Source organism: Photinus pyralis, unplaced genomic scaffold (genome assembly GCF_008802855.1).
Source record: "Photinus pyralis isolate 1611_PpyrPB1 unplaced genomic scaffold, Ppyr1.3 Ppyr1.4_LG1, whole genome shotgun sequence".
NCBI lineage: Eukaryota > Metazoa > Arthropoda > Insecta > Coleoptera > Lampyridae > Photinus > Photinus pyralis.
Genome location: NW_022170249.1, coordinates 9,962,670 through 9,989,864, shown reverse-complemented (window position 1 = coordinate 9,989,864; position 27,195 = coordinate 9,962,670). Strand labels below are relative to the sequence as shown.

The window sequence follows — 27,195 nt, the reverse complement described above, 5'->3', positions numbered from 1 at the left end:
TTTTCCTTTGTACAAAAGCGCAACAATATGTGTCTCCCATTTAATCACCCCTAGTTTCCGAAATCTCTACGAGAAACATGTAGGGAAAAATACATGCTTGACGTTGTATGCTAAAAGAGCGCCAGAAACTTTCATTTACAAATCTCGAAATGTTCTAGTGTCGTATGTTCCTACAAAAAAGCATATTCAGACGACGCGACTTAAAAAGTAGGTGTCAGTCTTTTATTGTAAGCTTAGACAGCGGTGACTGCTGGTGAGTCAACAAGAAAAATTTTACGTGTAAATTGTAGCTTTCAGCTAAGATATTCGTATATTTATCCTGTCACTAATATCGCTTCACTACCAATTAAGTTTCAGATCATATAATACTTTTGAGTGTGGTATTATCATTGTTCATAAACAATGGCACATATATACCTACATCTTTGGAATAATGAAAATCTTAGGTAGGTACTCACCTCAACGTTGTCGTTCTCGTAGGTTTACTGCTAAACTTTACAGGATTCTTGCTTGTAGTAAATTGCACCGGTTTTTTTGAAGGCTTTGGCTTTGGTTTATAACTTGCCTTATTCTTATTTTTCGTTACAAATCCAGGTTCCGTGGTAACGTGCCAAGATAACGAATTTGGTTTATATGCTTGATATGAAGAGTTCTTGTGACCTGTTATAAAATTGGGTTCTGTAGTAATTTGCCATCCAACATGCGTTGAAAATGCCATTGAAAGATTTACAGGAGAAAACGTATCTAATCCGACTGGTAGAATACTATGTCGTGGTGGTTGTGTAGGCCGCTTGAAGGTGTTTGCGTCCTCTGAATTCGAGTGGAAGTTTAAATGCAGACTAGGTCTAGATGTCGCTACATTCAAAGGGCGAGAATGTGATGATTCTATTCCTTGTGGTCTGCTGAAACATAGAAACTGTTTGTAAATTGTTATATATTTGTCCTTTATCAGAAACAGTGAATTTCGTAATGAAAGTGCAACTTACAGCCATGTATCCGTTTTTGGAATACTCATTAGTCATTACTCTAATTTACTTTACTACCTCCACGGGGAAATTGAATTGCTTCGACATGTTTCTTAGATATTTTACTTTACTTATTTTAAAACTGTTCAATGCAAAAGTAATACTCGTATATTTTGGACATAAAAAAAGAGGTGGACAGTTAAATTAATGACCATATGCAATCGATCAAGAAAGATTTCTCTGGAAGTATAGTGCTATAAGTACAAAAAATTTTTACTGGCGTGTTTTTTACCGAAGGATATTTATTGGAATCGTTCATACTGCAGTGATTTTTTATGAAAACTGGTCGAGGTGTTAAAAAATCATTAAGTATACAAACTTCTTTGAATCAAGGTTTTTTAGTTAGTTAGTTAGTTTTAGTACTTATGTCAAGATTAAAATCATCTTGATAAACACATCGTCTCTCGTCATCTCGATTTCTCTCAACAGACTCGTTAGAATGAAGATAATTATCTTTTAGCGTAACAAAATATGGATTCAAGTTCTTTAAAAAAGGAAATAACCTTCCAATCTAACAAGTCGGTGTCATAACTTCAGCTCTCCAATAGTCACAATCTGAAAAAGTTGCAGACGATGTAATGTCCTCCCCACACATCCCTCAGATTTTTTAGGGGTGCTCCAACCGGCTTGCTCCTTCACATACTTGATTTTAGTTTTTTGACATTTTTATCCTTCTTTATTAGAATGCGCTTAAATAAGAACAGAATTGAGCTAAGGGTTATAGCATTCACCCCCTCACCTCCAGCTACACCCACCTATTATAATATGCATTCTCTTTACAGAAATGCCCACCAAATAAAATCTGTATGGTATGGTTATGACTTAAAATACGCAACATTGTCTCCACTAGTACGCTGAAAATAATACATACAATCTTCACCGTATTTCGATTTTTTATCAAAATGTAATAAAAGTTAACAATCCGTGCGGATTCGATTTAAATGAAAGCCCTGTATAGCCTTCTCCTATCAAGTTACTATGTGTATGTGGTACGTAAAACTGCAGTATGGAAGAATGGAAAATACAATGAAATCTTAGATGATTTGGCGATAGAAAAATTGATACCCTGATCGCTTAATGGAGTTCTTGTGTAAGTAAACTTAGGCGCTATTTGCGTTATATATATATATATATATATATAATTTATGACATGGTTAACTTCGCGTTGAACTGTAAACCTTGTATAACATAATAGTGGAGTCGTCTTTTCCACAATAATGGAAACATAAGATAGTTTTGATTTTGCTATCCAAACAGTAATATAAGCACTTTCACTTCGAAATTGTTTTCAACTACACCTAATATTAATACATGTTAACGAATACACTCACCTTGGTCTAAGTTTACCGGCGTCTGGCCGGTTGGTGCTATGATTATTTGAATCTCCAGGAGGTGTATATAAAACTGCCGGATTGTTATTCGAATTTGGTATCACTATGTTGTCGGTTGCGTTGTGCGCACAACACGACCCAAACATAAAACTGTCTACGCACATTCCTACGTGAAAGCCTTCGGATTTTATGCACTCCCAAACGAACATGCAGGTTCCTTCTAAACCATCCACCCAGCAAGGTTTCGGACTGATTTGATAAGCTGAAAAGTATAGTGATTGTAATAATTTGACGACATAGTAAAATTGCAAATAAAAACATGAACCTACATTAAATTTTACATAAAAAAACTCCAATATAGATTCGAAAGAAAATTGGTGAAATTGTAAAAAAATTTTGAACGCAACACACCAAAATGGGGAGCCATTGTCCTTTGTGTCTGTTTGTCTGTCTCTGTGTACTTGTGCACGATGAAACTTTGCTCCTAAACGACCCATCGACTTCAAGGGTTCGATTTATAAAGGCCTTTTCACCAATACTAAACGGGTGCGTTTGGTTCTGTTATTAAAGTACCGTATGATCAAAAATCTTTAAACGGTACTTGATATTTTGATGATATTTTAGACATTTCTTCAAAATCAATTTAATAACTAATTATTGATGTTCATTATTATTTATAAATAAGTAATAACAATACGTTTTGGATTTGATACATGCGTTTTCTGTATTACCGACGTTACAAACGTTAGCGTCTGATTTTCTGTGAATTATGATGATGAAGATAGTAAGGGGCTATTGCAAATACAGTTCATTTTTTTTAAATTAGGAAAGAAAGTTTATTTTTCTAATTTGGACAGTGAAAGTAATGAATTTTATTGTTTGAATGTGGTTTGTGTAAAACCTAAAGTTACAAATATGTGTTAGTGAGATGTAAAGACTGGATGGCAATTACTAAGGATGGCATGTATGTTAGCAACCTAATTCATAATCTGTTATTAACTAACGCCATTATAATGTTGAACAAGAACACGATCAAGGGGGCTCAAGAGTACAGTGTTGAATAAAACAATAAAAATACATTTTCCATTGTATACTAGGAGACTTAATAAACAAAAAACTTGATTCAATGAAAATAATTTATTTATGTAGGTATAGATGAAGGGAAGCTGCCCGAATATTAGAGGAATCTCTATAGAACATCCATTCTGAATCTATAGTACATACATGGAATATCCTATTGAACATCTTTGCATATTACCATTGAGTAATTAAATATGAGCCTTCACTCAACGATATTAGAGGAATATTCATGGAATATCCACTTGTCAGTATACCACCAACATACAAAGCATGTCTGATGCATATTCATGAATATACGCAAGACATCCAAAACGTATATAGCTATAAACTATGTATTATGTAAAGTCTGCCAAACTTATATCCCTTGCATATACATCGGATATTTGCGCCATATTTTTCCACATTCTATGGATATACAAAATCGCACGTGGAATGTGCATGTTGTATGCAATGTATATAGGTCTGCTATGTGGGTATTATTATTATTTATTAGGTAACTTAACAAATTGCTGCCGTTAACGTGTTGTGCATGTACTACTATTCCATTCTTGTCTACTGTAGAGGGTGGTTCAAATTGGTGACTCACCATACAGTATAAGTAAATTGGGGGCAAAGTGGTTGTAACTAAAAAACCGCATTACATCTTTTTGAAAAATCTTTGAAAATAACTGAGCTATCACGGATGAAATTTGAAAAATTTGATTTGTTAAACTCAAAAATGATCCAACCAAGTTTCTCAATTATGCTACTCAAATGAACTGCCGTGGTACAACTGATGGCCCTTATAGGCAAAGTTCTCGATCATTTCGATATATGCTGAATGCAATTGCAAATGTTTTATTACCCACGCATTAAAGCTTACCTTGTCCACGTTGCGTCGGCCGAACAGAATTTCCTGGGGCAGCGGACCACAGCAGTATGGCGCCGAGTACAGCCTCCCAGAGCATACTTGATCCTGAAAAGATGCAAAAAATTAGGTATACAATTAAACGCCACAATGTAATAATCGTTCGTTAAATTTCCACGAATTACTTCTTTCCGCATTATGTGATTTGAATGTAGGTATTAAATAGGTAGTGTTATTCAAACAAATGCTTTTTTATACAAAAGTGAAAACAAACACCAATACACCACAATGATATATTAAAAGATGGAACACATTTCAACCGCAAAGCTGTCATCATCGACGACTAAGTGAATAACAAAATACAGATAGGACCTTACTTAGACTACCTAATGATAAGTGAAAGTGAAGGTTTACGAGCTCTGATTGGCCTCTAAAGGACGCCCTTCAGCATTACTCATTTGGAAGTGTTATTCTTTTACAAACACTTTTATAACAATCTTGTACTACTTACTTGCTTAACCAGACAAATATCGCCAACTAGACGATTTCTAAACAACCCCACATAGCAGACATATACATTGCATATAACATTCACTTTTCCACGTGGGATTTTGTATATCCATAGAATGTGGAAAAGTATGTCGCAAATGTCCGATGTATGTGCATGGGATATAGTTTGGCAGACTTCACATAATACATAGTATACAGGGTGGTCACTTGCGTAACGCATCATATAGGGATTTCAATGTAAAATTCATTACATGCGATTATTGGCTCCCCAAATTAGTTTAGAGCAAAAATGTATTAAATTTTTTTGTAGAAAATTTTTTTTATGCCAATCAACCGTATTAGTTTTCAATTTTTTTCATATAAAGACGGAAAATTGGAAAAATAAAACCCGCATCTTTTTCAATAATCTGCGATGCCATGGAATTTTCTAAAACAAAAAGACATCCAGTTATCAATTAGCAGCAGTTCGAAATGGATTTTATGATCGACTACTGTCTTGCAGTTAATAGCGATTTATTCGAACGTTTATTGTAAATTGTTATATTAGGAAACCGTTTTTAGTAATTTGGTCTTTCTTTATGTTGAATTCGCTGTTCTAAATATAATACTTTTTGATAGAATTTGATTTGTTTTATAGCAGACATTCCATGGCATGACGGATATTGGTGTAGTTTTTGTATTATAAAATTCCATGGCATCACAGATTATTGAAAAAGATGCGGGTTTTATTTTTCCAATTTTCCGTCTTTATTATGCAAAAAATTGAAAACTAATACGGTTGATTGACGTAAAAAATTTTTTTCTACAAAAAAACCTTAATACATTTTTGCTCTAAAGGAATTTGGGGAGCCAATAATGGCATGTTATGAATTTTACATTGAAATCCCTATGATACGTGACGCAAGTCACCNCATATTTGGATATCTTATGTATATGCATGTCTATGCATCAGACATGCTGTGTATATTGGTATACTGACAACTGGATATACCATGAATATTCCTGTAATATGCAAAGATGTTCAATAGGATATTCTATGTATATTGTATACATTCAGCATGGATGATCTATAGAGATTCCTCTAACATTCGGGAAGTTGACTAGCATCTATACCTACATAAATAAATTCTTTTCACTGAGTGAAGCTTTCGTTTATTATGTCTCCTAGTATACAATGGAAAATGTGCTTAAGAAATTATTATTGCTTTATTTAACACTGTAGTCTTGAGTCATCTTGATCATGTTCTTATTCAACCCTATAATAGCGCGAGTACATAACAAATAGGTTGCTAACACACCTGCCCTTCCCATCCAGTCTTTACATCTCACTAACACATATTTGCAACGTTAGGTCAGGCACACACGAAATAAAAATCATTACTTTCACTGTCCAAATTAGACAAACAAACTCATTAATAACTCTCAGAATAACACTCCTGATTTTAGAAAAATGAACTGTATTTGGAATAGCACCTTACTATCTTCATCGCCGTAATTCACAGAAAATGAGACGCTAACGTTTGTAACGTCGGTAATACAGAAAACGCATGCATCAAATCCAAAACGTATATACATAACATATAATCCCATGTATATACATAGAACATCCTCGTGAGGAGGTATAAGATTTATACATAAAAGATACATACAATGGTGTGCCTAAACATCCATAGCACATCCAAAATGTATATTTATATAATATCCATACTGGACATAAAATACATATGTCTATAATGAATATGCATAGTATTACATAAGATGGACAGGATATTCCCTGTACATTATGGATTGAAAATGTATATACATAAGATATCGAATACTACGTGGGACGATTATCTTTGAAATGAGCCATATGCTCTTTAGAACGAATCTTCAATGATCGATTTGTTAGCCAAACGTATTTGATTACAATTTTTACAAATACAATATTGCTGTGTGCACCGGTCCGTAGGCCAGAAAGACCGTACACAAAACACTTAAACAAAACCCTAGCTAGCTCATTACCTGTAGCTATCACGAAACAAATCTTCTCACCAGCACAGGGGAGAAATTTGACTCTGCTCTCAGTTAACCTGTTAGGTAACTTCTAACAGATAGTCGGTTAGACCAAATACCTTAAATTCTAAACTGAACCTCAAAATTTTGAATAATTAAAATGGACCTTGGGCAAAGCATCCAACAAAAACACAGGTAAATTAAAGATGAAGTCGTTATAATGAAACACACGGAAATTAATGTGAAAATTACACAAGTGCGATTTAATCGTAACACACAAAAGGAAAATGGTACAAAAAAACAGAAACAATTAGGTATTACGAAAAAAAGACTAAAATTAAAACTTAATTACTTACATTAGGTACATGTCCGGGAATTGTAATCCAAATAACAGGTACACTAAACACAACGATTACACAAGTTTCAAATAAACAATTACACTTTAAAATCACGCCGAAAACACACTCATAAGGGCGCCAGGCGTCGACAAACAATTTTCTTTGAAGCACTTTATTAGATGGTCAAAACTTTACAATCCTCCAGCACGAACAAACTCGAAACGTAGAATAATAATCAGCCGCGAACTCGGCTTCCGGCTACGCAAAACGGAACTTCTTCTATCTTCCAACTTCAAAAAAACGTAATACGGCCCTGACTCTTGGCGTAAAGCTCATTTCAAACTTCAACAAGACGTAACTGCGTAAACTGTGCGTACAGCGAATTTTAAATTGACCGCACTTGGGCTCTGAACTTGGCTTAAAACTGAATTAAATCTTCAAACAAACGTAGTTTTTCATTGACTGTGCGTAAAAAGCTGATTTCAAACATCATCGGAACGTAGTTCCGCTCCCAAGATGGCAAAAGGCTGAATAACTTCTTCAAAGAAATGTAGTTCTGCGTTGAATGTGGCAAAGTCCCGCTTCCTTGTGCAAATCCTATTTAAGGTGAGACCCTTCTTCCGAAAATCATAATTATAACAACCAATCGTACACAGTTGACAACAAAATATATCCCTTCTATATACGAAAATCGACCGAAAATAATAGAGGTGGAATAATTTTATAAAATCAATTCTTATCTTATAACATAACTTAAAATACTAGGAAAACAAAAAAATTCATCTCTTTTAAATACACAGATATCAGCAAACAAAATTCTTGAAAAATTTCTACGTTTAAAAAAATAAAAAGGTAAACAAAAACAACCTTGACCTCTTTCTCGTTTGACAATAATTTCCGTGCCGATACATACACCAACGACAAATACAATAATTTAATTATGAAAGTTAATTACAAAAGAAGGAGACCGCCCTTGTCCATCTTAATTACTATGATTTCAAAAAATTTCGTCCGGCAGGCGAAATAACACAGAAATATATAGTGATATTCAAGTAGAAGTACAGGGTGTTACATGACCGCATGCAAAAACAAGTTAAAAAGTAATCGTAAACGATTTACAAAAAGCGCATTTCCACTTGCATTCATTTCCCATGTGTAAGATGCAACTTCTGTTAAAATCGTAAAAATCCGGCCACAAATATGAAAGCTAGCGTTGCATAGGTGCAATCCATTTTTGATTCCCTACTTCAGTTTCGGTTTATAAGAAGAATTTCATTTCAATACTTTCATAAATAAAGGTAAATTTTATTGACTGTAAATAATAAATTATATAACTTAGCAAATATTATCCAGATCGTAACTGATATTAAGAAGTGAGCAAGGAATAAGGACAGGGATAATTTTATGGTAAGGATAACAAGCCGAGATGGATAATAATAATTTAATAAAACTAAACGTTTCTTCTTCCAACTTTAATCTCACAATTTTATTCGTTTTGTTGTAACCGCCGTGTTTCTTTTCTTACTACCTATATCTGAATATAGTTTTCATTGCTATAGTTTCGCGCGTACGTACGAGGACGTCCGAAAACATGGCGGCAATTTAAATTATTTCTATTGTGCGTCCATTGACGGATATTTTGAACTTAGTTGTCTGTCCGTGCCAAACGCTTGAACATATTCGGTTGAAACTTTGCACAGTAGACCTATATGCCACATGTAACAGGCCTATTGAAAATGGGTCAAATCCAATGACCCAGTAGGATCGCGCCTGTTTGCCTCTGGCAAACGCTTGAACCTATTCGGTTCCAACTTTGCACAGTTAACATATATACCACATACAGGGTGGTGCCTAGCGCAACGCAGCATAGGGATTTCAATGGTAATTTCTTTATAGTCAATTACTAGTTCCCCTAATTATTTTAGAGCAAAAGTCTAAATAAGTTTTTTTAAGAGAAAAAAATACTGCAACTGTTCATACTTTTATAGTTGACGCCAAATTAAGTTGGGTATGACTCATTCTTAAAATTGTACGGATTAAGGACGGCATACTATTCATGAGAACCAATAGAGGTCGCCACTGACAAATTGCATTGTAAAATTATATCAAAATTTGAGAATGACTCCTGGGCTTATACAATCATTTTTTAGCTTGGTTTTTGAAAATATAAATTCTACATACATTACTCTAGAGCGACTGTATAAAGGTTTTACTAAAAAGACAGTAATTACTACAATATTGCTAAAATAAGAGGGCACATTTCATATTTTATTTTAAGCAATTGTTGAATTTTAAAGTACAGTCGCTGTAAAACTGCTCCTCCTCTTTCAATATTGAAAGTTTTGTCATTTAAAACCCAATATTGCGGCCAGGAGTCATTCTCAAAGATTTCATTTTTAAAAAGTTACATCAATCACAATGGCGGCAAGCAGCAGTAGTGCAGCTATTTACTTCTAGATGTCGCTAAGGTACAACTTAACTTGGCGCGCGTCTGTAAAAAATATAAAGGAACTGCTGCATCCCATTATGATGTCATTGAGTACAATGAATGGTTGTTTGTCTAAACACGAGTACATAAACGCGACCTATGCCAACATTCCTTTCTCTTTTACTAAGATAAAATGACATTTGTGATTTGAATGTGTGTGGGCGACCCTCCAGAAAAGAAGACAGGTAGTTAAATCCGTTTGGTAATTTTACACGATTGTGCAACGCTGCCCTTATCCTATGTCTATCCTACGACGTGCATTTCCTAAAAATCACAGGGGTGCAAAAATGCATTTATTATCTTCGTTGGCGCAGAGACCAGATCTACTGTCCAAATTATCCGGGTATGCTCAGGGGTAGAGATCATGGGGGCGGGGGTGAATTTTCAGTAAAAAAATATGAATTGCCCCGAGTAACAATTTTTTCAGCACGGTTAATTTTTTACTTCACTGCACCCTCGTAGCGCCGCTCCTGGGCATCGTCTGTCAATTTCGAGAGCAGAGATGGACTCTACACCCCCAATAACCCCCGAGTAGGATTTCTCCCGCTTTTCATATAAGGAGCGATCAAAAAAGGATTGACAATCGAGTCGCCGATTTTCTGGGTAACCAAAAATTCCAAAGGTTGCTCAACAACAACTCTTTTTTGATCGCATAGTATGAAGTATTCGTGAAAATAATGATTACAAATTGTAGGTTTGACAAAATAAACAGTTGGTTGTAAATAAAGCAAATTCCCCTATGTATCCTTTAAATTCACCACGTCAAAGAATTATAAGAATATTGACAAATGAACGTCAAAAATTTTATTTGCGATTTCGACTGCAGAGCGAGAGCAGAAGGGCTAGGTATTTGAACAAAAAAACATGCCTTCAATTTGTTGAATAATCTCTGGTAATAGTGCATAATCTGTTTTTGCGTGTACTTTTAAATGTAATTTAATCTATGTCAACCAGCTGTTTTTTATCTCGTTAAAATAAGCAAAGGAATGTGCACAAGGTCATATGGAAGCCAACATGTAAAAGTAATTAAATTTAGAGCATACACAAACCAATTGTGTAAGTAGAGTACTACCTACTCGACACGATGTGGCAGCACAATTTATTTACTACAAAGATAATACTTCACTATCTTTCGATTTTAAAACATGCTGCGACCTCTGATATTTATTAGCTGAATCAGGGTTGCCTCATTTCATAACTGGTTCAATTTTTTAATTCGTATGCCGTCCTTAAAGATTCAAGCAACGTCAGTCGTATCTAAATCGACGTTTAGTTAATATGCGCACGGGTAGATGTCTCTGTAACTTGCTAACTTCAAGTTCAACTTTTAATCTGTCAAACTTCGAGGTTGCGTAAATTGATATGCGGATTCAAAACTAAAAGCACTTAAAGGGAACTGTTAAAGGGAACTGTTACTATTTATAGTAGTGAATTATTAAAATAGAAGAAATGGTTGTTATAATTATCTCCACTTATTTGAACCTATACTTAATGTAGGTAAACACACCGATCCTCTGCATTCATTTATAACATGCATTTCAGGCAGAAAACTGGCAAATCAAATGCGTTATTCTAAAATGTTGAACATTAGCTACGAGCAAGGTTTCACAATATCGTATACAGTCCTCTTCTTTCGGCAAAGGTGATTTCGTAACGAGACATCTGTATCTGTACATATCGTGCTTCAGCTTATGAGATTATGTCAAGAAGAAGTCAAAAACAATTTCGTTATACTTATAACAGATGTTCAGTTCTAGTTTAGATGCTACAAGATAATTATAAAGTTACGTCAATGGTTTTCACAATTTCATATGCAAGTTGTTACAATTTACCGATTAAACTCTCCACAAGTGCAAAGTAGTTTTTTAAAAAAACTGTTTCTTGATGTATTGAAGTAAAAACGTAAAAATAAATGTTAACCAGGTAAACACGAAATGACAGAAGAAAAGCTGAGGAATGCGCGACATACGTTTTAGATCGCCCGTATGAATTGTACAGCAGACTCAAGTTACGAATTTCTATCCTTCTCTAGCAACCGTCAATCTGTGTGAGAGGCACCGTTCCATACGCTAATTATTGCAATACATAGCGATGAGTCATACCCAACTTAATTTGGCGTCAACTATAGTTATAATTTTCCATTTTTCAAAACCGTAGAAATAGTTATAATTTTCCATTTTTCAAAACCGTAGAAATCGTATAAATCAGTGATGCTTTGGAATCTTTTAACAAGCTATAAGCGCATCGCATCTAAGTTAATCGTTGTTTGACGTCGAACAATTTTCATATTTAATTCTGTTTTAACTAACCCATGCAATAAAAGGCATCTTAGGGTAATGTTTTTTTAGAGAATGTATGCTGCATCTGCATCAGATACTATTTGTTTATCAGAGAGAATCAGAGTACCTACATAATCGAAGAAAAAAAAACTGATTTGAAGCAGATTTGTTCTTAAACTTATATTCGGATTTTCCGCTACTGCAGTCAAAACGTTGAATGTATTGTCGTTTTCCTGATGGTTTTGACGGACATTTTGAACGTTATTGCACTTGCAGTTCTTTAACTAATTTATAAACAAGTAATAATAATAATAATAATAATAATAATAATAATAATAATAATCTTTATTCCAACCTAGATACAAAACTGTAAACACAACAAAAAATTAAAAATTATATAAAGTATAAATTAAGGCAGTGCGAAAATAAACGAAAACTTAGCTTAAAGATAATGTACTAGGTGAAATAATACTACACCAGTAAGAGTAATGAGAATAAAATTGCTCTGAACACTGGGAGGAAAAGCAAATTCAAGATCATAATACAAACGCCATTCACACGTATAGAAATCTAAATAGAGATCAACAGATATAACTATTTAAATTTAATGAACATATTTTCAGCTCAATAAAATGTACGCAACGTATCTCTAGTGAAGCATTGGTGGAAATGAAGATGTATAACATAAACCAAGCAAAATTAATCAAACTGTAAAATTAACTTAAAATAAGATACATGTTTTCCAACTCAGTAATCGTTTTAGTAAATAAAAATTCCTTAGCTCTTTTCTTAAACACCCGAACCGATAGTTCAAATATACTTTGAGAGTAATGGTTAAAAAAATAATTACAAAATTTTGGACCGAGGAACAAGAATGTTTTTTGAAAAAACGATTTAGTGACTTTAGGTAGACGCAGCAGTTTCTTAGAATATTGTCGAGTATTGTGAATTCCAGTCCCCAGATCAACTGTTATTCCAAAGCCACTACTCATCTGATAAAATAGATCAAGAACTTTGAATACATATAGATAACGAAGGGGAAGCACACGAAGAGAAAGAAATAAGGGAAAGGAAGAAAAATACCTGCTTTTACCGTAAATCAACCTTATGTAACGTTTCTGCAGTGTTTGCATACATCTAAGATAGGAGATATACGTACCACCCCAAAAGGCTATGCCATAAGATAATTTAGAGTGAACAAGCGCAAAATATACTTGCTTCAGTATTGCTACGCCACAAACAGATTTGAAATGGCAAAATGTCCTGAGTGAGATTAGTAAATGTTGTTTTATCCTCTGTATATGACTTTTCCATGTTAATCCACTATCAAGGCAAATACCTAAGTATTTAATAGAATTTGTTTCTTTTAGTCTAGGACAGTGACACTTAGTACTACTTAAGCAAGATATATTATGAAAGATAAGTGGGTTAAGAAAATTTGCACTGTTGTCAATCCCAAAATTAATAACCATTGTTTTCTCGGTGTTTAGAGATAACCGATTGTACGTAAACCACAATTGGAGCTTCCTAACGTCCGACTGAATTGTGTTATGCAGTTCTTCGATATTATTATTTGAGTATACAAAAGCAGTATCATCCGCAAAAGCTGTAACAGAACCTTCGAGTTTACCAGAGAGAAGGTCGTTAGCAAAGATAAAAGGTCGTTAGCAAAGATAGAAGGTCGTTAGCAAAGATGAAGGTCGTTAGCAAAGATAGAAGGTCGTTAGCAAAGATTAGTATAAAGTTAATATACGTCAAAGGCAAATAATGAAACGTGATCGCTGTTTTTTTAGGTAATTCCAAGGCGTATTTGATTTATTGTAAAATGAACCTTTTTATTTTGTCGATTTCTACGGTTTTCAAAAACGGAAAATTATGAGTAATAGCATGAACAGATTCAGTATGTTTTTCTCTAAAAAAACTTATTTAGACTTTTGCTCTAAAATAATTAGGGGAGCTAGTAATTGACTATAAAGAAATTACCATTGAAATCCCTATGCTGCGTCGTGCTAGGCACCACCCGGTATAACAAGCCAATTGAAAATGGGTAAAATCCAACGAGTACGTGGGGTCACACCGGAGTGCTCTGCCGTTTTTTTAAACGCTCTTTATGGGTTTATTAATAATAAGCGTCGTAACACGCGTGTAATACCATCACGGGCGATGTGCGATAAATTTAGATTCGAATTAACAAAACCTTTGCGCTATCCACAGTATCCGCAACTTTTCCTGAATGTACCGATTGCAGTCGAGTACGGGACAATCATCACTTGACGCGACACCACTGTCTTCTTTTCTGCTCGACTAACTAGTAACTTCATACCCATACAAAACATAAGCATCTCCAATGCTAAAAAGTGGTAAGTAGATAATTAATGACCAAAATTCATTAAAGATAAATAATTAAGAGAAAGGCAAAAAAGTATTTGGTTTTGTGCTAACGGCATTAGATAAAGTATGAAGTCTGATGGTTCATTGGTAATTATTGGTACCTAAGGTGTAGGTCTTCTTACAAACAATTAATTCTAAGTGAATATGGAATTTATCTTGAATGAAATGAACGGGCATAATTTATATGAACTGTAGTTACGACAATTGGTTTTCATCTCTCTTCGTAGAACCTTTTAATTATCTCTAGTTCTGTATAATTATCCTAACGGCTGATTTCCCGCCGTAGCGTTTATTTATTGTATTGTATAATGTATAAGAAGCAGATACACAGAAGAATAAGGTAACCAATTCTTGGAATCATTCATTAGGTTGGATTTCGACGATTTCGTGGGCGGTGCGGCGCCAGCAGTGAAAACTGTGAAAATGGTTTCAGCGCGGCTCGTCTGGATGATACATGCATCTGTTAACGATTTGTGGACACAGCGGCCCGCCGTCATCTGAACATGAGGGACGGTTCGGTCTCGACTGCTCAAAAACATGCAGGGCGCCAAAGTCAACAACTGGAAGTTCACTATGGATATGTTTTACCATTGAATAACGTTTTCACTCAACGGTTTTACCAAATGTGTACGTTAGGTTGCAGTTTTTAGGAGTTTTGCCTTCGCACCTGTCTGCACGAAACGAGACAGTAGTGCATTCGCGTGATGTTATTATCATAATTCATAATCTAATTTGAAGAGCAATAAAGTGTAATATTTCAAAGGGAGCTGGAAGGGAAGAGTAACCCCCCCCCCCCCTGTATTAATTTCCCTTTCCCATTTCTTTTAGAAAGAAAAATGTTGCATAATTACACAATAGGAAGAGAAATTAATCAAAATCCACACATTGGCGTGAGGGTCTGAGGGGAAAAAATGAAAAAAATGAATTTGTTTAGAATCGAATTTTCTATAAGATACCGTTGGGCCGGATAGTTCATTTTCAAATGTTATTGTTTTTAATGGAAAAATATAAAATGTAATCTCGAAAATTAACAATTTGTTATTAACAAGTAAAATTCATCGGATTTTTTTGAAAATCAGTATTTGGTAACTTATTTTGATAACAAAACAATATGATAAACCCGATCACAGTACATTTTATAGTTATTGCATAATTAAATAAGGAAATTTAAAAAAACGATGCTTTGTCTATCTAACTGGATGACTCCCAGAACGCTGTCAATTTTTTTACACACAGTGGAACCCTAAAACAACCTTTTCCAAAAATTGTCCCGATGATTCTTGCAAATCGGCGAATTGTGGAATTTTGTTTAGTTAACTAACAAATGCAATAACTCCCTAAATATAACAAGAAAGGTAACTCTTTAATAGGCCCTTGGTACTCGGTTTAATAAAAATCATTTATTTTGGTCAAATAGAAGCAGAAAAGTTCACGCTTTAAGGGCCCCATACACGGAAGGATCCGTCGTCACGATCGATCTGTCCGATCCGTCGTTTCAGACCGATCGAAACGACGAATCGCTAGTGTATGTCAAGATCGTTAACGATTTACTTCATCGAATGGAATATCGGACATCGCAACAAAAACGCATGCAATCGTGAATATCGTAACGATGAATCGACAGTGTATTGCTCATTTCGATCAACGATTCGACAGGGCACGTATGACGTATTAAATTATTTAATCACGATGGTTCGGTTGTTAGCGATCGATCGTAACGACCAATCGTTTCGTTTGTGGGTGGCAAGCTTTGGGCGATCTATCGTCACGATATCGATTCAGATCGATCGTGACGACGGATCGTTCCGTAAATGGGGCCCTTTAAATAGCAGTTCGGTACGACACGATTTGCAAAATCATTTTTTGTTGTCTTGAAAACAAGCTCAAAGTCAAAAGCTGATTTCTCGTGAACTATTCATCGGATTTGGACGCCTTTCCGAGAGCTTTCCATTCGCCTATTATATAGTTACATTTTTTGTTATATTTCGGAATATAACTGTTACCTAAGTGTTAACTATGAATATTCTTCAAATTTTGAAAAAAAATTCCACGGTTCGCCGATTTGCAAGAATCATCGACACGATTGTTAAAAAAGGTTGTCTTAGCGTTCACTAACTGTAAAAAAATTAAGAAGGCTCTGGGAGTCACCTAGTTTGAAAGACAAAGTATCGTTTTTAGCGCATTTTTTAAGAATTAAAAAAAAGTGCTATTGTTTGCGCCGAGGTTTGCGCTTTGTTCGTCCGTCCGCCCGGGCCCACTTCTACCGTTTTGAACTACTTCTAGGGGAATGGTCCTAGAGTCCTGGAATTGTTTGCAGTAGGTAGCCTATACCTTGGAGGTGTGCCAGATGGCCATCAAATTTCGCTGTCTAAAAAGGGGGCCCCCCACGAATTATTTCCTGAGATGCTGTTTTTAAAAGTAAAACGTGCATAACTTTTACATACGACAACCAATTGGTCTCAGATTTTGCATACGCATGCCTCTAGTGGTGCCAAGTTAAACTTTACAATAATTGTGGGGGGGGGGGGGGGGTTAACACATGTTCTACCCATTATGGTATTCTAATGAAAGGTCTCATCGAAATAAATTGGTTTGTACAAACTATAACTTTTCTACAAACTACTGCCCTTCTTTTTGGCCTCTTATCAAAGTACGGGGTGGAGGGGGAAGGGGGGGGGTGGGGTGGAACTAGTATTATCCTTCATGGTACTCTAATGAAAAGTCTCAACGAAAGGAATTAATTTATACTAACCATAGTCTTCCTCCTCGATCCCTTGTCGTGATCGGTTATAATTCTTTATATCTTAAAAGTGAATTGTCAAAGGAAAGTACCTACAAAGGGTGATTGGGACGTTTGGAAGAAATATCCTTGGGCATTTAAATAAAATTTGATACATAGCCACTTGCAATAAAACCAAATTTAACGCCAGTTTCAAAATTTCGTTTTGCGCATGCGCAGTGCCAACTTTCTTATTTATGGAGGGATTTAAATGAAATTTGATACATAGCCACTTGGAATAAAAGCAAATGTAGCGCCATTTCCTAAATTTGGTTTTGCGCATGCGCAGTGCCAACTTTCTTATTTATGGAGGCATTTTTTTTTTTATTAAACACGCACTAGGCGTATACATTGCAACTAGTAGGTACTATCTAGCAATTTGTTTTTAACAGTTTCTTACCTACATCTAAGTCTACAGTCTTGAATCTAGGTAAGTCTTAGCGATTGGTGGATGTACTCCCACTGGCGCACTCCACATATGTTAAAAAACACTTGTTTCACATGTTTTAATTGCCCTTAATTCACTTAACTTACACTAGTTCGAAGGGTTTTTGCCTTTTCAATCTACGGATAAGTCCACTGTTGTCGAGTAGTCGTAGCACTTCGATATTTACATGTTCATGTAATCTTGTTTCATGTTTTTCCGCAAACCGTTTAATCACCTCGTTGACCATAGGCACTTTTAGGTCTTTGTGGATGTCTTCATTTCTGATGTACCATGGAGCATTTACAATGCTGCGCAGTACTTTGTTTTGAAAAGTTTGAATAATTTTTACATTAGATTTTTTTGTGCAACCCCACAGCTGCACTCCGTAGGTCCAGATTGGTTTGTACAACAATAGCTTGTTATGCAGTGACAGCTCAGAGTGTCTTCCAATTAGCCACCACATTTTTCTAAATCTAATGCAAAGTTCTTCGCGTTTTTTCTTTATATGTTCTTTCCACCTGAGTTTGGCATCTAGTGTCATGCCCAGGTATTTAGCTGTGTTAGCGTAAGGAATTATTTGCTGGTTGATCACTACAAGTAAGTAATTAATTCTTTTATTTGTGAAGTTTATGTGGGTAGACTTGGTCTCATTTAGTTTGATTCGCCATTTTTTAGTCCAATTGGTGACGTTGTTGACGGCTGCTTGTAGTTTGTTTGTAGCTGTTTGTATTTCGTTGCTTGTGGCTAGTAATGCAGTGTCGTCGGCAAATGTGGCTGTCGTCACTTCTACACTCATAGGGATGTCACTCGTGTAAAGCAAATATAAAACTGGCCCAAGGACACTTCCTTGCGGTACACCTGCGGCAATATCTTTTAGTCCAGAGTATGCTTCGCCATATCTCACCCTGAACTGGCGGCCAGAGATATATGACTTTAGAATGTGGCTCATCTGCTTAGGCAGATTTTTAGTTATTTTGTAGTCGAGGCCCTCGTGCCATACCCTGTCAAAAGCCTGGGCCACGTCCAGAAATAACGCTGCGCATATTTCTTTTTTTTCTAGGGTTCTTTCAATTGTATCGGTGATTCGATGTACTTGATCAATGGTCGAATGTTTGTTCCGAAACCCAAACTGGTGAGTTGGAATGAGCTGCTTTTCCTCAATAATAGGCTTGAGGCGTTTCAGAAGCAGCTTCTCGAATAGTTTGGATATGGTTGGCAATAGTGAAATCGGTCGGTATGATGCTTTCTCATTGGGCGGCTTCCCTGGTTTAGGAATCATAATAACTTCTGCAATTTTCCACTGCATCGGTACGTACTTTAATCGTAATGCTGCATTGAATAGATGCGTCAGCTTCATTATGCCCTTTTTTGGTAGTTCCTTGAGCAGAAGTCCACTTATTAGATCATAGCCGGGGGCTTTTTTAGCACTGAGATTCTTTTGTATCTCATTGTGAATTTCTTTAGGAGTTGCCGGCAGGATGAGAACAGACTCCCTGTTGCTTATCTCCGGTAGGTTCTCGTTGTCGTCAGCTGGATGTGGTTGGAACGTATTCGCTAGGTGTTCTGCAAATATTTCTGCTTTTTCCTCATCTTTTTTTGCCCATCCGCCGTCATCTTTACGAATGGGTGGATTGTGATTATGTGGCCGTTTTAATCTCCTGGTTGCTTTCCAGAGAGAGTATTCGGTGTCTTTATCATCTGTTAGGCCCTTAAGGAATGTAGTGAACGTGTCATTTTTGACAGAGCGAATCTCTTCTTTGAGCTGTTGGCTTAATCGGTTTAGCAGTGTTTTGTCTGCCGGTGCTCTGGTTTGATGCCATTTCTTACGTGCTTTTCGTTTCTCTGAGACAAGTTCTCTGATTTCCCTAGTGTAGTTCACGCCAATTGTTTTCCTTTTTGGCTCAGGGGTATTGTTCCATGCAGCTTGCTGCAGGTCGGTTGTAAACAGCTCTACTTCCTCGTCAAGCTGCTCAGTTGTTCTTAGAGGAACGTTTAGTTTGATACGTTGTTCTATTTCTGCTCTAAATCCATCCCAGTCAGTCCACTTGTTTGTTAGTGATGGTAGAGATGATTTATTGATCATAGATTCGCTTAGCGTCAGGATAATGGGGGAGTGGTCTGATGAGAGGTCATAGTTATCTTCAATGGCAATGTAGTTGGCAGATACGCTTTTCAATATGAAGAAGTCGATTAGATCGGGTAGTTTATTCTCATCTGACGGCCAGTATGTTGGTTTGCCGGTAGAATGACATACGCATTTAGCTTGCTTAACCGCTTCGTATAACTGTTTTCCTTTAGTAGTGATGAGCCTGGATCCCCAGTAGGTGTGTTTAGCGTTAAAGTCCCCTCCTAACAGAAAGTGATTTCCTAGCCCTTGGAAAAGCCTAATGTAATCATCTTTTAGCAGCAACTGTATAATCCTTAGACTTTGTAAGAATTTTTACTGCTGTTGCTTGTATTTCGCGAGTGCTATGATTCACTTCTTCATAATGCTTGACATTGTGTTTTATTAATACCGCCGATCCACCCCTTGCTGTATTATCTGGATGGGGGGTGTGGTATAGTTTATACCCTTTTATATTTAGGAAACTTTCCCTAGTGAAGTGGGTTTCGGAAATTAGACAAATCTCTATTTTTTGATCCCAGAGGAATAATTCTAATTCATGAGCGTGCTGTAGGAGCCCATTTGCATTCCACGTTGCTATCCTAATTGACGTAGCCATTTTTAATTACTAGTTTTGGGTGCGGCCCTATAGCTGTTTTCTAGCTTCGTTACTCTAGTTAAGATAGATTTTATGGAATCTTCTTGCTTTTCTAGTTTTCCTAGGATTGCTTGCAATGTTTTATTAATTGCATCCAGGTTGTCTTCTTCCTTCTTGCCTTGTGTTTTGCCTTTTGTCATTTGTGCGTAGCTGGTACTTGCTGTGCTGTTTTGTACAGCCGAACTAGCCTTAGGTAAGGCCGGAAAATTTTGCTGTGTTTTCTTTATTGGTGCCATTTCATGAGCGTTAGTTGTCCTTAGGTTATTTCGTTTGTTTTCCTGCAGGGTTTTTTCCCTTCGTTTTAGAAGTTCTTTTGCGACTATACACCCGCGATAGTTTGCCGGATGAGCTTCTCCACAATTAGCACATTTAGCTTTTGCAAGTTTGGCTGACTGCGCACTTTACACACCTTGCCTCTTTGTAGCAGAAGGATTGGGTGTGTCCATACGCCTGGCATTTTTTACATTGCGGAATAAGGGTCGTTTTCTTGCGTAGAGGTTCGATTTTTACCTTCAATCCTGCAATCATGTTAATTGCGTAAATATCTTTGATATCTTCTGATTTGTCAAAAGATAACATATGAAGAGGCAATGGCTTCATTATGATGCCATTCTCTGTTTTGGTTTTTTTCACAATGTTGGTAGCGTTTGCGATTTTGAATCCTCTTTCTTGTAGGTTTTCTGTAATCATTTTTATTGGGCACGTTGGGTGTATGCCTCTGGCCATAACTTTTATCGGTCGGTTCTGTTTATCTTCATACGTGTAGTACTCAACATCGTAATTTCGTAGAGTTGTAGTCAGACTACGGTATTGTGTTTCATCTGGCACATTGATCTTGAATACATCATTATTCATAGCAGTTACTTTATAGCTAACCTTTGCTGCTTGCAATATATCATGTACAGTTTCATATGTTTTTATATTGACCAGATTTATTGCCGGTGGTAGGGGTGTTTTCTTCTCTTTCGACTTATTGTCTGATTTTTTAGAGGTTGGTGGTTGCTGCTGTGTGGAGGTCTCAGGGGACCCTGATGCTTTACGTTTCTTGTTTTTCCTTGATTCCTGTACTATCCAGTTTGTTTCTCTAGCTAATTCTTCTTCGTCTGTGCAATATTCGACTTTTTCCTCTATTACCTGCTCTGCCTTAGGCTCCGCCACTGCTTTTTCTAGGCTTTGTACCCGTGACAATAGCTGGTTAATATTTCCCTGTAGGGTGTTATTGGTAGCAATTGCTTGTTGCCACGCATTCCAAAGATTGAACTCATTTTGGGTTTTTAGTTGATTCTCCTGAAGGAGACATTGATTTTGTTGGGCTAATAAAGCCTCAGCTGGTGTTGGAGGTCGTTGTATTGACGAGAGATTATTCATTATGCTGCTTTGTGCATATATGCATTGCTGCAAGATGATTATGTTGTTATCTTACCGAGCGGAGTATACCTAATCACATTTCCATGCGGTTGCACCGGTCGGCGGGATTCTTATCACACTTACTCGCGTACTCAGAATCGTATTAAATATCACTGCAAAAGCGCTCCGATACGTGTTTATCCTTCAAAGAAATACTGAATACTGAGGAATACTGAATACAGGCATTTAAATAAAATTTGATACATAGCCAGTTGGAATAAAACCAAATTTAACGCCAGTTTCAAAATTTCGTTTTGCGCATGCGCCTTGCCAACTTTCTTATTTATGGAAGGATTTAAATGAACTTTAATACATAGCCACTTGGAATAAAAGAAAATTTAACACCAGTTTCAACATTTGGTTTTGCGCATGCGCAGTGCCAACTTTCTTATTTATGAAGGGATTTAAATGAAATTTGATACATAGCCACTTGGAATAATAGCAAATGTAGCGTCATTTTCCAAATTTGTTTTTGTGTAGGATGTGCAGTGCCAACTTTCTTATTTATGGAAGAAATTTCGCAGGGGTGTTTAAAAAAAATGCGCTTTACCTGCACAAGGGTTGTGCACAATTTGTACTTGTTTAATTTGTTTATTTAATTATGCAATAAGTAACTATAAAACCTGTGGTGATTGGGTTTGTCATATTGTTTTGGTATCAAAAGAAGTCACCAAATACGGATTAATAGCAAATTGTTAATTTTCGGGATTGCTTTTTTATATTCTTCCATAAAAAACAATAACATTTGAAAAAATGAACGTTCCAGAACAACTGTATCTTATAGAAAATTCGATTCTAAACACTTTCTTCTTCATTTTTAGCGTTGGAAATGCTTATGTTTTTTGTATGGGTATGAAGTTACCAGTTTCGTCAAGCAGAAAAGAAGACAGTGGTGTCGCGTCAAGTTTTGATTGTACCGTACTCGGCCACAATTAAAATTTGTGAATGTTCGTATTTTCTCCATATCTCTGTTTAGAAAACAGATATCAAAATGCTGTTTCACTGATATTCTCACTTTTTCATATATCGTTCCATTTGAAATTTTCCAAAAAACCTGCAAAGATTATGTTAATGTAACATCACGCTCTCTAACACTCATCACATTTACTAAAAAGACTATATTCATGTAAAATCTGATTCCACGAAGAGAGCTCCTTCCAACAAGACCTATTACGAGTATGTGTAAATCTGTTACCCTAATCCGAAGTTACATTCAATTTCTTAAAGAGATGTTCCCCTTCCCACACCTCTCATATTTTGTGAGCTAGAGCAATATGTGCTGCATCAAAATGATGCAAAATTGATACAAGATTGCTATGCATGTATTTTTTATGCATGTTTGTTGGGTATATTTTAGAAAAAACGTAATTTGTCTACTTAACCATGAATCGTACGCCCTCTAGCGGTGAAGCTAGAAATTTGAAAATAATTTTCAGCGATTTCTCTTGGCCCCTTTTGTTAACAAAATTTTTTTCCCGCAGCGGTGCAATTAACGGTTCCATAGATATGGTCTGTGACCATTATTAATGGGACACCCTGTACATTAACGAAACGGCACGTTGAAAATTGGCATTTCTATACCAAAGAATGAAAATATCGATATCTATTCAAGAAACTAATCTACATTGCTCAGAAATGGCCAAAGCGTTAAAATTTTTGGACGCAGAATTAATATCTAACTTATTAATGGTATATAAATATACTTAACTTAATGTATAAATATAATCCCATAAATCTCAATGTATAAAAATTCAGTTACAATAAATACAATCGATTACGTTTTAATTGTTAACGGTAGAACTTTTCATGAGTGAATTTGAATCACAACGTAAAATAAGCTTTCGTGAAATGAATATGTACTGCGACCCCGACATAAACAAACATAAATTTAAATGCACTTATTATAAAATTTCATGCTCATTAAAGTGAAAAAACGATTTCTTTATACCGTATCTAACGATCTTTTATTTATTATAGTATGCATAATTACACGAAATATTTCTGGTTGCATCAGATTCGCAAAGTGCCGTCTTGAGATTTTGTGCCTATTTTCCTTTATCGCGACGCCCTTGTGCATATTTTACGACATCATTAATGCAGAGTTAGCCCAACGTTATGATGCATCGAATATAATCAATGGCCCGTATGAATAAAAGTAAGCAAATGCTTATACTTGCGAAATTCAAAGTAAATACTCGTAAGTGCTCCTTCCCACTGGGCGACTTAGCAGCGCTGCTGAGCAGCAGGACAGGACGCAGTGCAGTGCTGCTAAACAGACCAGTATGAAGGGGCAGTTACGAGTATTTACTTTGAATTTTGCAAGTATAAGCATTTGCTTATTTTTATTCATACGGGCCATGATTCAGTGGCACCTACAAGAGATTAAACCTTGGATTTATTTATTTATTTATTGTCCCTCCTGTTCTAGGCCCTCAACAGGCTTACGCTCAATTACAGATACAGAAAAACGTAATATCAAACTAGCATGTAGGTATACCATAACCATAACATTTCGAATTTCAAGGTATATTGACTGATGATTCTACACACATTTCTCTTTCTTTCAGATTTGCACTTTATAATTTCAATTGCTCTAGTTAATATAGGTACCTCTGTTTGGCAGTTGTCCCAAAAAACGTATGGACCTGAGTCAGTTTTGGTTATACGCATGCCGGCGACGTCACGTTGCTGGAAATGTGTAACTTTATCTTTATCTAGTGAGGTTAGGTCTGTATAATAAGGCACACTTGACAGTGGGCCTAGTTGGGTAGATGCTCGGTACCGATGGCGATACGACGATGTCTGGTTGGAATCCAGCTTCGGGCATGGAAGTTGTTCGCAGAGTAAAAACTCCGACCACTCGACCTCTTGATTTAGAATTATTGTATATAGATTGTAATGGTGGGTTTGTACAATCATTATCATTATTTCGCTATCACTACTCAAATGAGTTTGGTAAAACTATAAGTGAAATTTACAGCTTCCTTGAGGAATATCCTATATTCATTCATATCATTACCATTAATAATTAGGTAATTGTCCGACCTCGTACCAAAAAAATTACACCAATTAGCAAGGTTCGGTAAAGACGAAATTCTGCGTACTCGCGTAACACCATAGTGAAAATAATACATGCACTATCACGCGACGCATGTAGCTACACTAATTTTTTAAGTTGTAATTATCCTGTAAATCAGATACACCAGTGACCCAGTAACTTTAATTATTACTGAAGATACATAATTGATTTCTTACCTTCACAAAATATTTAAGAGAGATTACTGTGTGCTGAAACTAAAACGGACAATTTTGGCAAATTTCATTAAAAAAACGAAGACAATTAATTAAAGTAGCACATTTGGGAATTTCAAAGTAGCTAGCTTTTTAGCGCATTTCCACAAAAATAAAAAAATGCGCTATTGTGGCCACTTTGTCCGTCCGTCCGTCCGTCTGTCCGCTCGTTCGTTGAGACGCTACTAGTTCTTGGTTCTACTTTTTTCGCTATTTGGTTCGTTATGGTGTCGTGGCTTGCACCAAGGAAGGTATTTTTTCTGCGTTTATTGCTAAAAAAGTTATTGTAAAAAAACAAAAAAAACCGTTTTTTACATGTTCCATAATTTTACATTTTTGCTGTTAATTAACGATCCTAGAGATCGTTTATAATTTTTTATTGCTGTCTGTCGTCGGTCTGTTGGTCTCTCCCTCTGTTCCTTTGCCTGTTTGTCCCTCTATCTGTCCGTGTGAACGACAACTTTGTTTAGCAATGTCCGATCGCTTTTACATCTCCGTTAGTCATTAACTGAATTGCATGAAATTCAATATGAGCATAGCTTCAGCCATATAATACATCATGCCAAAAGTTGAGTCGAATTGATTCAAAATTCACAGTGCCCTTTTCGCATCTCGACCATTTATAAACCGAATTGTAAACTTTTTTATTTATAAAAGTATTTGAATGAAATTTGATACACAGGCACCTGGAATAAAGGAAAATCAGATCCCAGATTCAAAATTTGGTTTTGCGCATGCGTAGTGCCAACTTTTTTATTTATAAAAGTATTTAAATGAAATTTGATACATAAGCACTTGGAATAAAGGAAAATCTAACGCCAGTTTCAAAATTTGGTTTTGCGCATGCGCAGTGTCAACTGTTTTTATTTATGGAAGCATTTAAATGAAATTTGATATATAGCCACTTGGAACAAACGAAGATCTAACGTAATGTGTTTCCGCCTTAGTTTCAAAATTTCGGTTTGCGTATGGGCAGTGTTAACTTTCTTATTTATGGAAGTATTGAAATGAAATTCTTCTTATAAACTGAAATTGAAGTAGGACGTCAAAAATGGATTGCACACTTGCAACGCTATCTTTCATATTTGTGACCGGATTTTTACGATTTTAATAGAAGTTGTATCTTACAAATGGGAAATGAATGCAAGTTTACGATTACTTTTTTAACTTGTTAAAAAAGTGCTCATGATCTTTGTGTCTTTAAAACCTATTTCATTGATATAACTAGACCTTACTCTTCAATTTAATTTACTCAAATAGAATCAGTAGATTCATTAACAAAACCAACAGAAAATTTTAATAAAATAGCAACATGTCCAACTTTTATTATGCTTAATTAATTATTATTTCTTTCTACCTAACATAATTGCTTAATTTTAATATTGCCGCAAATAGCAACACACAAATCGGAAAAAACTGTAGTGTTAGAAATTACAAAAATTATTAGTTTCCAAAAATGTTTACTCAGAACTGTTTTTATTGAAGAACGGTAATATTGTTAAGTAGCCGGCCGTATACGCAACAATAAACTAGGAATCTCATTGAGACCACTTCAACGTTTGTTTTAAATACTTTCATTGCCTTACCTCTAAGTGTAGTGTTTTTTCTCATTATTTAAACGACTTTTTAATGTAAGAAAAAAGGTCAACAAAAGTAAGTGGTTGCGGTAAGTGCTTCTCAAGTGTTAATTGTTAATGAAGTGGCGGTTAGTTAACAATAATCGCTTGAAGACAAACACACACCCTTTCTTGCTTTCTACACATACGGAACTTTAGCTTTATTGTACTTATAGTTTTACAGCTGTATATAGGTTTTTTTGTGGTATGCTACTTATACTTTAATATACTCACCTACTATTAAATTATAGACGAGTATCATAAAATGTAGTTTTGTCGGCAAGTTTGCGACAAAAACTCTTATGAATCGAGTATTTCATACTACTAAATGCGGAAGTTCTATTTCATTTTCTGTTAGCATGTGTTAACGTCGAAGATCGAAAGAATAATGACATGGCTTTTTTAGCGCATTTTTGTAAAAAGGTAGCTTTTAATCTCACTTTGGCTGGCTGGCTGGCAGTAAATGCGAACCCGTAGAAACCCGCCGGAGCCGTGTAATTAACAACTTTAGCGACGGGGCTCCAAGATGTGGGGTCGGCAACATCTGGACGCCATTCCCGAGCATGTTATACTAACCTGGAGATTTTTCTACCGTTTTTCTCCGATTGTTTTCAAATAGGTGTCGTCGG

The 27,195-nt window shown here is 35.8% G+C and overlaps 1 protein-coding gene across 1 annotated transcript in view; it reads right to left on the bottom strand.

Moving 5' to 3' along the window:
• Positions 1–454: 454 nt before the first annotated feature.
• The window catches only part of LOC116172399 (serine proteinase stubble-like), a 66,271-nt gene continuing 39,530 nt past the window's right edge, over positions 455–27,195 (bottom strand). Inside the window, exons 3-5 of the mRNA XM_031489641.1 lie at positions 4,299–4,391; positions 2,357–2,618; positions 455–902 (exon numbers count right to left, since the gene is read on the bottom strand). Coding sequence (XP_031345501.1) covers positions 455–902; positions 2,357–2,618; positions 4,299–4,391 — 803 coding nt within the window. The remainder of the gene's footprint in view (positions 903–2,356; positions 2,619–4,298; positions 4,392–27,195) is intronic.